At 54.7% G+C, this 14,344-nt stretch overlaps 1 protein-coding gene across 1 annotated transcript in view; it reads right to left on the reverse strand.

Moving 5' to 3' along the window:
• Positions 1-14,344, reverse strand: part of CDC14A (cell division cycle 14A) — a 70,756-nt gene that overhangs the window by 2,516 nt on the left and 53,896 nt on the right. The window contains exons 9-14 of the mRNA XM_014549651.1: positions 13,203-13,290; positions 9,428-9,658; positions 5,711-5,849; positions 1,266-1,425; positions 669-784; positions 8-58 (exon numbers count right to left, since the gene is read on the reverse strand). Coding sequence (XP_014405137.1) covers positions 8-58; positions 669-784; positions 1,266-1,425; positions 5,711-5,849; positions 9,428-9,658; positions 13,203-13,290 — 785 coding nt within the window. The remainder of the gene's footprint in view (positions 1-7; positions 59-668; positions 785-1,265; positions 1,426-5,710; positions 5,850-9,427; positions 9,659-13,202; positions 13,291-14,344) is intronic.

Raw genomic sequence — 14,344 nt, forward strand, 5'->3', positions numbered from 1 at the left:
ACTGTACCTGAAAGGCTGGCACACCACTGCCCTCGGGTGCCCTTTCGTATCGTCCAACCTACAAAGAGCAGAGACAGGCGCTCAGGGTCCCCGCGCGCCCCTCCCAGCCGAGACCCAGGTGCACGCAGTCAGAGCCCTGAGGGAGCCCCTTGGGGACGGGCATCTGTTCCTTCATTGACAAAACAAACCCCAGAGCCAGCAGGAAGTGACTGCAGTCGTTTTGTTTCATCTTGAATTCCATTTAGAGCAAATTGCTTTCTTTGTTTGCTTTTGTTAATCCTCACCCATAGATATTTTTCAATTGAATTTAGATAGAGAGGGAGAGAGGGAGGGAGGGAGGGAGGGAAACATCAATGTGAGAGCAACACATTGATTGGTTGCCTCCCGCGTGTGCCTAGCCTGGGATGGATCCTGCAACCCAGGTGCATGCCCTTGACTGGGAACCGAACCCAAGGCCCTTCAGTGCCCAGGCCGATGCTCTAACCACTGAAACACACTGGCCAGGGTGCAGCTGACCCATGATTCTCTCTCATCATGGATGTTTCTATCTCTCTCTCTCCCTTCTTCTCTGAAATCAATACAAATAGATTTTTAAAAAGGAGAGAGAGGGTTAAATATTCTGTCCACACGTGGAACACACATGAAGGTCCAAGTTTCAAATGCTCTACCTGAACGCGCAGGGCGGCGAGGAGCGTGGCTGGCGCTGGCTCTTTAAGGCACGTAGTTTATCTCCCTGGGTTATGCTGTTTTTCATTTCCACATCCTCATCCTCTTCTAAGTTGTTCTGGGGGGGAAAGTGCATGTTCCACAGAAAGGTCATGGTGAACGATCGGCTGTATGAGGATTTCTTACTAGATGGCAGGCTCTCTGTGTGTAGGTATATTTCATATGGATCATCTTCATCGCTTTAATGCACTATGAACTCAGCACTGCTCACATGTACATTACAGAATGTGAAGTACAGCATAGGGAATACAGTCAATCATAGAGGATGCAGGGTAGAATTGCATACCCCAAATCTATGCAATTTTATTAACCAAAGTCACCCCATCTGACAGCCTCCCTGCGCCCTGTGCGTGGTCACCCCATCTGACAGCCTCCCTGTGCCCTGTGCGTGGTCACCCCGTCTTGCTTTGGGGGAGGGGGGCTCCACGCCTAAGATTCTGGTCCTCTCAGCCTCAGAGAAGAAACACGTTCCACCCTGTGAGTCCACGTGCAGGACGGGAGTCCTGGGGGGACACCGACGCCTCCTGGGGGGGACTCACCTCTCCAAATCGCTCCACGTTCTGTATTTTGGATAAGTTTCCACCAATAGACATGTCATCCAAGTTCGAAAGAATTTTATTAATACTTTCTTCGCTGGACGGTCTATTTTTCAATTTGGATCGAAAAAGGTCTCCTTGGACCCATAACGATGCTTGTTTTCTGTAGAAAGGAGAGAAAAGCAAAATGCCCCTTACAACAAATACTGTCATCTCAGGAGTATGATGTCTTGCCAACAAAAGGACAAGCAGATAAACATTTACAAAGCAGAACAGAGCGATTACGGAGTCTTAGGACAAGGAAAATAAACTCCCTTTCTGAAGCCACAGCAAGTTAAATTCTATATAAAACACAAATGACCATCTTCTGCTACAGGTCCCGATCGCCACACAGGGGTTGACTGCTAAGGTTCTCAGATGCTCAGAACAAATTCCATCGCAGAAGACTGGGAACCCCTTTGTTGTTTTTAAAAATATGTATTTTGTTGATTTCAGAGAGGAAGGGAGAGGGAGAGAGAGAGAAACATCCATGATGAGAGAGAATCATGGACCGGCTGCCTCCTGCACGCCCCACAGTGGGGACTGAGCCACAACCCGGGCGCGTGCCCTGACCGGGAATCAAACCTTGACCTCCTGGTTCATAGGTCGACACTCGACCACTGAGCCACCCCGGCCGGACTAAAATCTGCTTTTTTTGAATCCCCCCCAAAGAAAGGCAGGTCCGTTGCCTTGCCGGACTGAAATCTGCTCTTTGAATCCCCCCCAAAGAAAGGCAGGTCCGTTGCCTTGTCTCCGGCTTTGAATTGCGAGCACGCGGTTCACTGTGCGGCTGCTTCTGTTTGGAGCTGACCTCCCTCCCTCCGCACTTCCTGAGCCCGACCAGTCCTGACCCACAGCAGCGACCTTCATCACCCTCCAGTCCGGACACGCCCTCCCAGTGCCCCCCTCCCTTCCCCGTGTCCACCCAAAGCCACAGTGGTCATGTCGCCTGGACACCCACCCACTTTGTGCCCCACCCAGGCCTGCTGCGCTGCGACCTGCGGCCAGGCCGCCCCGCACAGCTCCCAGCACCACCCCAGGGCGGCCGTGGGTCCAGGGGATGCTCCTGGATTCAAGAATCGGACAAATGAGACCCTCTCACTTGGCATCAGAGGAAGATGTCAGAGAGCAGCGCCCACGACTGGGGAGACGGAAGGAGGCGCTAAGCAAGGAGAACTGCTACTTCGTACTGACGGATGTTCCATCGGAAGATGTTTAGAAAGAGTGTAGGAGGGTGTGGGAGAAGGTCCTGCTTCTGCAACACCAAGAAAATGTAGCTAGAAAGGCAAGAAGTGATTTGGGACGTTTGCCAACGAGTCAACTACCTGAATCCAGTTGAATTTAGGGGTAGAACCCCTCCATCCTCGCCCTCAGTCACTGCTATCAAACCAAAATACAAACTTCACAACGAACCCTAACGCATCATTATTTCACCTCTAACCCCTTTCACACAGGAAACAAAACAAAAACCATTCCATGTCCCACAGTAACTGGCATGAGATTTTCAGGATCAATTCCTGATGCCACCATTGCCGAAACTTCTTCTAATACACCTTATTCTTCAGACTGAACCCAGGTCCTTGCTTAGCCAATGGCTTCAATGCCAATGGGGTGTCGAGTGAATCAAACGATGGAATAGTGAATATCGAAAAGCAATTCCCAGGTTTGTAGTAGCTGTTGCTGCAAAAAGGTGACTGCCACGCACAGTTCCCATTCACACCCATGCCGTGTGCTTGTGGCTCCAATAAACCAACCACAAGATTGTCAAGCATTATCTTCCTTTGCTTCTAATATTTCAGATCCTAATTGTTGCTATTTTAGGAAATCTCTTAATAGATTATTTTAAAAAAACGGAACCCCTTTAGGAATAGCAAGTTCCGAAATCTCTTAATAGATTATTTTAAAAAAACGGAACCCACTTTCCTGGACCCAGTGCCTGTATCTAACACACCCACACCCTAAAGGCCCACAGGAGGAGTCAGTCATGATAAAAACCCCAGCTCTATCATTAGACACGTCCAGGCATTTTTCCATCTCGTGAACAGGCGTTCTTCATCTTGTGTTTGGTTATTTCCTGAAATAAAAAGCACTGGTTGACCTATTAACTGCCGATGTCACTCGGTTCTATGGTGACATTGACCAGATGCTGTGAGCACCACAGGGAGCGAGACAGCCAGTGCCGAGACAGTGAGCTCAGGCCTCGTCCACCCTGTGGGTGGGACCACCCGCCTCACCCGGGCGCTTGTGAGAAACGGGATCGCGGGTCCCACCCGACCTGCTGGCTCAGAAACGAGATCCCCACGGTCCGCAGGCGCCTGAACCTAGAGGAGGTCTGCAGACCCAGCGCTACGTTCGCCGGCTGGCAAATACCCGACGGACTGGACGTTGAGAAAAGAGGAAGAATCCCCGAGACCTTCATCACCCTCCAGTCCGGACAGAATGGGGGCCCGGCTGGTGTGGCTCAGTGGTTGAGCGTCAACCTAGGAACCAGGAGGTCACAGTTCGATTCCCGGTCAGGGCACAGGCCCGGCCCGGGTTGCAGGCTCGATCCCCAGTAGGGGGCATGCAGGAGACGGCCGATCAATGATTCTCTCTCATCATGCATGTTTCTCTCTCTCCCTCTCCCTTCCTCTCTGAAATCAATAAAAATATTCTTTTTAAAAAGACACAGAAATGAACGCCCGGGCCTGTGTGGTGTGAGGACTGGCAGGCGTGAGGAGCAGCGTCCTGAGGTCTCGGGGCTGGAGTACCATCCCCACAGGGCTCCGTGGTTCACGTGGAGGAGCACCATCCGCCCCTCGTTCAGGGTCTGACAGATGAAAACCCATCAGGAGACGTTTCACCCTCATTTCTTCCCCGAGGAGTGTGTTACTTATTCATGCGTCTGCGTCATCGCTGACGCCACTCTCTTCATCTCTCATGTCTTTCGTCCGTCCTCACAGCCTGAGACTGACGTCCTGCAATGGCCCGGGGCCCACCTTCTAGCCCGGGCCAAGTCCCAGGCTCTTTCTTTAGCCTCTGACTCCAGCTCCACACCTGCTGGTGGGAAGCCACCGGACACGTCGCTGCGGCCAGTCTCCTTGAGTAACATGAGGTCGCAGTGCCCTGCTCTGAACCCCCCAAGGTAGAAATCTGATGAACGAAACTCGTTCCGAATAGCCAAGCCCACAGGAGGCCTGGGTCTCACTGCCCGTCCTCCCTGACCCGCCACAGGTGACGACACCTCCACGGGTGCCTAGGCGTCCTGCCTACACGAAGCTGCCGGAACCAATTCCCACGCACGCGGCAGCCCAGGAGAACAGGCACTTCTGCACGGTGCTGGCGTCGGGAGGCCAACGGCAGCTCCAAAGCAAATTCCCATCCAAACAAAACGCAACGCGTGACTAGAAGACTGACCACACCACGTATCTGCACGTCTGTGCAGAAGCCCGAGCTCCCACACCTGCCGCTGGGCACACGGGCGGGCGTGCCTGCCTGGGACCCCCTGGGGGGACACCTGCTGTGGCTCACTGTCCCTCCCAGGGGCGGGCAGCCAACAGGCCACTGGGCCGACGGACAGGGGGACAGCCAACAGGCAGCTGGGCAAATGGACAGGGGGACAGCCAACAGGCCACTGGGCCAATGGACAGGGGGACAGCCAATAGGCCGCTGGGCCGACGGACAGGGGGACAGCCAACAGGCCACTGGGCCAATGGACAGGGCGACAGCCAGGCCTCTCGGTGCACAGACACACTCACCCACCGAGCCCCAGCGGCCAGGGCTCCTCGTCCCGTTAATGGGCGAATGGCTGGTGATTTCTAAAATGTTAAGGGGAAACCGGGAAGGGTTGTGCGCCTACAGGTTAAGTCTCTCCCCCTTGGGGACCGGGGTTTGACCAAAGCCAGTGGGTGAGCACGGGAAGGAGGGAGGGGTTGTAAGTATTCCTCTGGGTCCGGGCAGGTGGGACCAGCCGCTCTCCCTCCTGCCCGGGCAGCTCCTCAGACGCAGCCACACGCAGCTGCCTCCTTGTCCGGGAGCGGCAACCTCGCCACCGTCACCCACAGACCTCAGCTGCGTTTTGTTTGGTTTGTGTGTGTTTTCTGTTCTGCTTATAGACATGCAAACAACAGAAAAGAAGGGAATGACATGCCAGGTGGGAAGACGTAAGAAAATCACACTGAGGCCAGATCACACCCAGGAAACGACGGAACCGGCAGGCGCAGGTGGCTCTGCGCCTCCTGCTCACCTGCCCGGCCCGGAGACCACAGGAGCCGTGAGGAGGCCTGAGCCGTCCCCTCGCCAGGCTCCTGGGGCGTGGCCTTCCCTCCTGATGCAGCCGTCCATCACCCCAGCTGCCACGGTCCGGGGGAAACGGAGGCAGGGCGACCAGGGACCCGGATGTACCCCGCCCGTGGGAACGACAGACTTACTCTTCCAGGAAGTGCTGCTGGGGCCCGATGATGGAGCCGGGCCGGCATATCCGGATCCAGGAGATGACCTCGGCGTGCGTGAACCTGTAGTGCTTCATGACGTAGCAGGCGATCAGCGTCCCCGTCCTGCCCAGGCCGGCTGCAAGAGAGGGACGAGCCGGGGATGCAAACCCGCCCGGCACCTGCCCGGGCACTGCCTGTTTAAAACGCTACTGACCCTGTTTCATCAGACGAGGGGCGTGGGGGCGGGGGCGGCCTATTGGCACCTGAAGCAAGGCCACCTCCTGACCCCAAGGACCTGACCCGGCACCAACGCGCTCGAAAAGAGTGACGTTAATGTGGCCTCCGTGGGCTCTTCTTTAGACGTAGGAGTTAGGAGACATTTGTCCTGGTCTCTGCGGAGGTCTGACAAGGCCACAGATCATGTTGATAGAACACAGCCCAGTGGCCCGGAGCAGGACCAGGGCCAGTCGGCATCCAGAGCCCCTCCGCTGGCCTCTGCGGGGACACCAGTGCCCCCACGCCCTCTCCCTGGGCCGGGGAGGGGGCGGGGGGGCTCCTTGCCACACATACCCACAACCAAAAAGAAAAGGTGCAGAAAGTGTTCAGATCCCTCTGAAACGTAAGCTGCTTCCCCCTTTCAAAAAGCCTGTAATTTAATCTATAAAAAGAACGTACTTGCGCTCTCACCAGGATCGCACAGGAGAGGAGCGTTCCGCTAGGTTCTAGAAGAGCCTGAACGGTCTGTGAAAGCGGGCCTAGCGAGAGGGCTCCCGGTGCCGCGGGGCGAGAAGCTGGACGGGGTCTATTTACCGACTGCCCCGCCGCCCGCCTTACAGGGCCAGCCGGTTCCTGAAATCCCTACAGAACAAGCATGTCAAACTCACGGCCCGCAGGCCGCATGCCTTGTTTATTTGGCCCGTGTTAGCCTTTGAGTTTGACATACTTGCTGCAGAACCTCAGCAATCCCAGATCAGAACTGCACAGTGCGGCCATGTTCCAAACGATTGTGCTAGAAAGTTTCATGAGTCCCTAGCCCTCTCTTCACTCAACTAGAAGGTGAACAGGAGACACTGAACGGTCATAGCAGGTCACACCTACCCAGCAAACTCGGTTCTGGTTTGTCCACGGGGGGTGAGGGGGGGGCCTTTTCCTGCCAAGGGCATCTGGACATTTATAACGTCATTCGCGGGCCACACAACGTTATCCACTTAAACATCTGCCTGCTCTACTTGGTCAAACAGGTAACACCCCTGATGCCTTGGCAGGGCCAGGCCCAATGATTTCGAGGGCCTTACACGGCCCGCGGGCCGGACGTTCCCCACCCCTGCTCTGTACAGCACTTTTCGGGAGGCGCGTGGCACAGCCGTTCTCTCTCCGCAGCCACCGAAGTTCGTGGGACACGGAAGACTATTCTCACTGCCTCCTCCTCGCAGTTCAGTTAAAATGCTCGAGGCGGCTGAATTCCCAGAAAATTAAGCTGACTTAATTAGGGCGGATGTCAAAATAATTAACGGGCCTCCAGCAGATACCGATGCTATGAAAAGCAGTGGAGCGGTAATTACTCCGAAGGTGTGATCCTTGTAAAAGGCTCCCACGTGTGTGTACAAGTGGAAGCAAATGAAACACTCAGCCAGATGTCGCCACCTGGGAGCGGGACGGCCCACACAGAACTGACCCCGGGCTTCCGCTCGGGCTGGCGCCTCCCACGCCGATATCGAAACCGAGTTACAGAGCGACCACCCTGAGCCGCGCAGACTTGCTGCACAGTCCTCTGTGTAACAAGGCGCACGTCCAGGCTGCAATCACTCACTGTGCCAAAGCTGCCACGGGTTATTCTGATGCAAAAAAACAAACTAGACATCAAGCCAGACTCATCCCCGGAAAGACAAAAGCAGTTTGAAAGAGAGCCTGCGAGCGTTTCCTGTTCCCAGGAGCTCCCAGCTTCCGCGGATACGTGAAGTGTGTGGAGTTCGGGCTTTTTCGTGGGCCTGGGCAATCCTTTCATTTATTTTTACTTCTTTTATTTGAGAGAGAGAGAGAGAGACATCGATTTGCTGTTCCACTTATTGATGTATTCGTTTGTGGGTTCTTGAATGTGCCCTAACCCAGATCAAACCCGCAACCTTGGCCGATCAAGATGGCACACAAACCACTGAGCTGCCTGGCCAGGGCGTGCCTGGGCAATCCTGACCAAAATGCGAGAGCAAGGCAGTTAGGCTGCGAATGGGCCACACCCGGGCCACACCCGCTCACCCCCGCCCCCCCCAACGTGACCTGATGGGAAGGGAGAGCAGCAATCCGCCAGGAGTGAAGGGAAGACCCCCCCTAAGAGGCAGGGAGGCCTGCCCTCAGCTCCATCCTGCAGGACACGGGAGGGAGGGGCCTGTCGGGTGGACTGGCCTGACGCGGGAGCCCCATCTAAATGGGGGCCGCGTGCCACTCAGCCCCCCTCCCGGGTCCCTGCAGAGGCAGCCTTCGTTGCTCTCACATGTTCAGCAAAGTACCTCCACCTACTCACATCTTAAACATAGCAGCAGGCCCGGATGGCGTTTCCATCACTGTCAGAGCCAGAGCAGCTCTTGGAGCACGTCAGGCGCCTGGAAAGAACAGCGCAGCCCCCACATGGACCAGACCCTGAGCACCCAGCTCCACAGGTGCGGGAGCAGCGCCCCCCAGTGGCGCTCGGAGACGCTGCACGTGGGGAGCCGGGGCCCAGCCCAGGGAGGCCAGAGCACTGCTCTCCGCAGGGACATCACAGACCCGGCCCCGGCGGCTCCGAGCGTGTCTTCTCTCCTGTTTGCCGAGCAGCAGACACGGGCTGCAGGAAACGTACAGCACGTACGTTCCGTGCATATTTGAGACACATTAAAACAGTCCTCGTCGTTTATCTGAAACTGAACTTGCACTGGGCGGCCTGCACTGCTCTGTGCTAAACCCTACAACCCGGAGGACCCTGCCCCAGCGTGCCCCCCCCGCCCCTCCGAGACCAGAGATTCCTTTACACAACCAAGTCCTGCCGTTCACTCAGAGACAAGCCAACAGCCGGTGACTCCCGTGGGCTGCCGTCCCCTGGCCTCGGGCTGGGAAGACACGCGCAGAGGCCCGTGGGGAAAGGCAGGAGCAGAGGGGGCAGGCCCGACGGTTGGGGCAAGAGACGGAGCATCAGCCCAGGGGGTGGGGAGGGAGGAAAGGGGTGGCCGGTTCCAGGAGGGAGAGAGGGACCAACCAGCCCTCGCCTCCTGACAGGTGTGCCGGCGCCTGCCCGGCCGCATGGCTCAGCAGCTGAGCGTCGACCAGGAAAGAAAAGGTTGCGGGTTCCATTCCCGGTCAGGGCACATGCTCAGGTCACAGGCTCGATCCCCAGTGGGGGGCACGCAGGAGGCGGCCGACCAATGACGCTCCTCTCTCATCAATGTTTCCATCTCTCTCTCCTTCTCCCTTTCTCTCTCTCTCTCAAATTCAATACAAACATATTTTTTTTTAAGTCTTCAAAAATTAGAATAAAAGTGCCCTGCCAGCCTACAGACGCTGCCCCGCCCCGCACGGAGGCGCCTGGGAAGCGAGGGGACCGGGGAGGCCACCGGCACCCACATCCAAGCCACCCTTTCCTGGGAAGGGGCTGTGCCAACAGGCTGCGTCCCCTTTTCTCAGACACAGTGGCTCTGGGGCCTGGGGTGCGGCTTCGGGCCGGGCCGCACGGAGGCGGGCGCGCACCTTTGCAGTGGACGGCGATGGCCCCCTCCGTGTTCTCGCAGATGTTCAGGAACCTGCGCACGATGTTGTCGCAGGGCGTGCTGCCGTCGATGAAGAAGAGGTCGTAGTGCTCGAAGCCGGCGTCCGTGAAGCGCTTGGCCTCGTAGATCTTCTTGTTCAGCCTCACAATGGCCGTCACGTTGTGCTTTTTGAAGTAAGGGAAGTAGGCTTCGGGGGCGTGGAGGGGGTAACCTGGGGGAGAGGGGGCTGTCAGCACAGCGGGGGGCCCCTGGGGGTCCCCCCATTTCTCTCCCTGGGATCCTGGTGGTTTCCTAAGCCTCGGTCCCCCGCCTTCCCCTGGGGCTGGGACTCCCAGCATCATTCCGACCAGTGCCTCTTGGGCTTCATTTGCCAGAGTTGGTTCTTCCGCCTGCCCCTCCCCCCGCCGAGCCGAGGGGTCCACTGAGCCGAGGTCACCCCACGGAGGCAGGCAGAGCTGAGAGGCAGGCCTGACTAACCCACAGCCCAGATACACAATTTCTACTTTTGAGCAAAGAGGTGAGAGAGCGTATTTGCCATCTCCCATGTGGAGAAGTGACTCACACAGGCACCAGAGGACAACTGCCTTCCCACGCGGGAAAGTCACACCTGTGTTCCTCGTCGGCTTATTGGCCCAAATCATCGTTCTTTTGAGAAAAGGGCATGGGCGTCACCAACTATGGCAACAGGACGCTGAAGTAACGACAAGAATGAGGATAATCGTAGCCGACGTGCACTGAGCACTTGCTATGGACCAGGCGCTACGGCGAAGTGCTTCACTGAACCTTGCAATTAGCCAGCTGCTGAGGCCCGCAAAGGGCCTGGCCCTGCCCACAGCGGGCAGGAGAGACGGCAGCGGCTGCGCCCTGGAGTCCGGCTCCGGGCTGCGCTGGGGCTGATTTCGGGCCAGAACCAACCTGAGGCTAATTGTTGGGTCTCCACTTCCTAGAGTTGGTGAGCAGGTTTCTTAAAGACCACAAGTGTTTCAGTGAGCTATACCCAAAGCCAGTGGCAATATCCTATGGCTGGGAACAGCTGTTTGGGGTGCCATCAGTGCTCTCACAGCTGTTTGGGGTGCTGTCAATGCTCTCACAGTGTTTGGGGTGCTGTCAATGCTCTCACAGCTGTTTGGGGTGCTATCAATGCTCTCACAGCTGTTTGGGGTGCTATCAATGCTCTCACAGCTGTTTGGGGTGCTATCAATGCTCTCACAGCTGTTTGGGGTGCTATCAATGCTCTCACAGCTGTTTGGGGTGCTATCAATGCTCTCACAGCTGTTTGGGGTGCTATCAATGCTCTCACAGCTGTTTGGGGTGCTATCAATGCTCTCACAGCTGTTTGGGGTGCTATCAATGCTCTCACAGCTGTTTGGGGTGCTATCAATGCTCTCACAGCTGTTTGGGGTGCTATCAATGCTCTCACAGCTGTTTGGGGTGCTATCAATGCTCTCACAGCTGTTTGGGGTGCTATCAATGCTCTCACAGCTGTTTGGGGTGCTATCAATGCTCTCACAGCTGTTTGGGGTGCTATCAATGCTCTCACAGCTGTTTGGGGTGCTATCAATGCTCTCACAGCTGTTTGGGGTGCTATCAATGCTCTCACAGCTGTTTGGGGTGCTATCAATGCTCTCACAGCTGTTTGGGGTGCTATCAATGCTCTCACAGCTGTTTGGGGTGCTATCAATGCTCTCACAGCTGTTTGGGGTGCTATCAATGCTCTCACAGCTGTTTGGGGTGCTATCAATGCTCTCACAGCTGTTTGGGGTGCTATCAATGCTCTCACAGCTGTTTGGGGTGCTATCAATGCTCTCACAGCTGTTTGGGGTGCTATCAATGCTCTCACAGCTGTTTGGGGTGCTATCAATGCTCTCACAGCTGTTTGGGGTGCCATCAATGCTCTCACAGCTGTTTGGGGTGCTGTCGATGCTCTCACAGCTTTTTGGGGGGCTATCAATGCTCTCGGGGACTGGTGGTGGCGCCATGCACGGTTGCCCTTCTCCGTCCGGCCGCTAGGTGGTGCCCTGGCATCAGTGAAGCTCAGGCAGGACCCTGGAGCTACCAAACCAGAACTTGCGGGCGGAGAGAGATTTAAACATTCATCTCTTCCCTCATCGGAAGTCAGGAAACCAAAGAACAGCAGAGTTGAATGACTAGGCCCCCCAGTCATTATTAAAAGTAAAAAACTGCAAAATGGGCCAATGAAGTAAATAAAATATTAGGCTCATCCGTGACAAACATGGAATCTGAATATCTGCTCCCTGATAAGCACCTATCGTGTGCAGAGCACGGGATACAGTATCTCTAATCCTCACTGCGCGCCTGCAGTGCGCGTTGTCCCCCCTTTGACAGAGGGGGAACCCCGCTCAGGTGCAGGCGCTCACACGGTGCGAGGGGTGCAGCCGGCTCCCACCTGCCCGGCTCCCCACCTGCTCTCTCCTTAAAGGGGCAGGCTGACCTTCAGAGTGGGACTCCCCGCCTTCTCTCTCTCTCTCTCTCTCTCTCTCTCTCTCTCTGCTTTTTGCTCAATCCTTCCACAACCCTCTCATTACACCCCCCTCCCATCAGAGCTGTCTGCCTGCTCTTTTTATGTCAAAATTAAAATGTTTTGAAAGCAGCTCTGGCTGGTGGCTCAATGGTTAGAGCATTGGCCTGTGAACCAAAGGGTCTTGGGTGTGATTCCCCATCAAGGGCACATCCCTGGGTTGCAGGTTTGATCCCCAGCCCTAGTCAGGGTGTGTGCAGAAGGCAACCAATCGATGTGTCTCTCTCACAATGATGTTTCTCTCCTTCCCTCTCTCTCCATCTCCCTTCGTCCTTCTAAAAAATCAATGGAAAAACCTGGTTGGGTGAGGATTAACAACAAAATTTTTGAAAGCAGTGAAAAAGGAAAGATGCCTCACCTATAGTAGAAAAACATTTGAAACAGCCAATTTCTCACCAGAAACTGTGGACGCCAGGAGGAATTGTCACTTTTATCAAGTGTTGAAAGAAGAGATTGTCAACCCCAGATTCTATTTCTGGCAACGGCATCTTTCAGCAATGAAGGGAAAATCAAGACATTCTCAGATGAAGAAAAACTAATAGAATTTGTCTCCAGCTGGCCTACTCTTTCAAAGATGGCTAAAGGATGTTCTTGAAGCAGAAAGAAAATTATTGGGACTCCCCGCCTTCTCTCTCTCTCTCTCTCTCTCTCTCTCTCTCTCTGCTTTTGTTCTTCCTTTTTTTAAACATAAATGAGAAAAACATTATCCCCGGAGGGTTCTGGGTGGTTTGGTGTTTTGTTTTGTTTTAGAAAATCTGAAATCCAAACTATGCTGCGGTCTACCGCTAAATTATCCATTTATCGATTCCAACTTGTTTAACCAAAATACGGTCGGCTCTCGCGTCCCCACAGTCAAAGTGGCCCCAACGTGCTCTCTGTGGCCCTGAGACTCTGCGTCCAGCACCCACCACCCAGCACCCGGAGCCCCTGAGAGGAGCAGGCATCTCTCAGGGGTGACGGCTTGTTTCTCGGGGTCTCCTCTGACACCTGGTCGGGGCAGTGAGCACCCCTCTGACCACCTGACCATCGGCTAGTCTTACAGCAGCGGCCACGCCTCCACCCCTAAAGGGTGGCATCGAGCACACGAGTTACTACGATTCCGTTTCCAAATTACGAAATTCTCTGGAGAATATCACCGAAAGGAAAGATTATTGGAGGAAATGAAGGAATTAAAGACGGTCTGAAGCACATTGTTGGGTGGTAAAGAAAAACCTACCATTTTCAATTTTGCTTTTTGGATGTGGTCCACTAAATGCTAAGAATTTTCCTGGAACGATCCAGTTGAAGTCACCATTTTCAACTCGCTGGAGAATTTTGTGAGGAAAAAAAAAAAGAAAAGAAAAATATGTTATAATTCTTACACCACTTAGGAAACCCTTACGGAGAAAGTCGCTTTCATGTTACTGGTTCTAGACTAAACTGGACATATGTAAAGACAAAGTAACATAGTTTAAAATAAAAACATGCATCGATTCGCAAAATGGTACTTATGAATTCAATCCACTTCAGAAAAGTGTTTTCCTAGACTGTGTAAAACTTTAAAAAATGTTCTTAAATTTGCTTAAAAGAATTTTGTTTCCTGGCCACTCTGCAATGGAAAGAAATCAGAACAAACATTGCCTGTCCCAGTGATAAATAAAGGGAAATCAGAGAAAACAGACAATATACGCACTTTCCATGAACATGGGATACATACTTTAAGCAATTTTTTAAAATCTATAAATTGATCAGAGTTATGATGCACACACTTTCGTGGGGCAGCCATTGTCAACACTGACTTTTAGAAGGAGGAGGAGGGAGGGACAGACCCTGGTCCCACCCTCAAGGTCACACCGCTACCCAGACTCCGCCAAGGGCTCTGGCCGTGGCTGCAAACCCAACAGCCCCAGGGGCCAGGCAGGAGGAGGCCGGGCCTCAGCTCTGGCTAAGGAGCCATCCTGCAGGAAAGCGCTGGATGAGGCCCACCCTCTGACGGGACAGTCACCCGACATCTCTCGTCTTTGACATCTGCCCTTGGAAGGATGCCTTTAGATACCGCACAGCCCAACAGGACACGCCTGTGGGCTGACATGGATCACCCGGTCTCAGCCTCTGGTCCCCACACGCTAAGGATCCTGAGAAAAGGCTGAAGACCAGGGAAGGGCCGAGCCTCCTCCCACTGCCCATGCTCTACTCCTCCCCTCCCCTCCGCTCCCCTTCCCTGTGGCCTCTGAACCCAGGGACCACTGGGGCAGGGCTGGGGCACCTGAGGTTGTGCGGGCGACTGGGACACATGTGGGCGATGCATCAAAAGGTGTGTTAGCGCTGCTTCACGTTTGCTTTCTGAGCCCACCCACAACGCCACCCCCACTGCCAGTG

Source organism: Myotis brandtii, unplaced genomic scaffold (genome assembly GCF_000412655.1).
Source record: "Myotis brandtii unplaced genomic scaffold, ASM41265v1 scaffold565, whole genome shotgun sequence".
NCBI classification, from domain to species: Eukaryota; Metazoa; Chordata; class Mammalia; order Chiroptera; family Vespertilionidae; genus Myotis; species Myotis brandtii.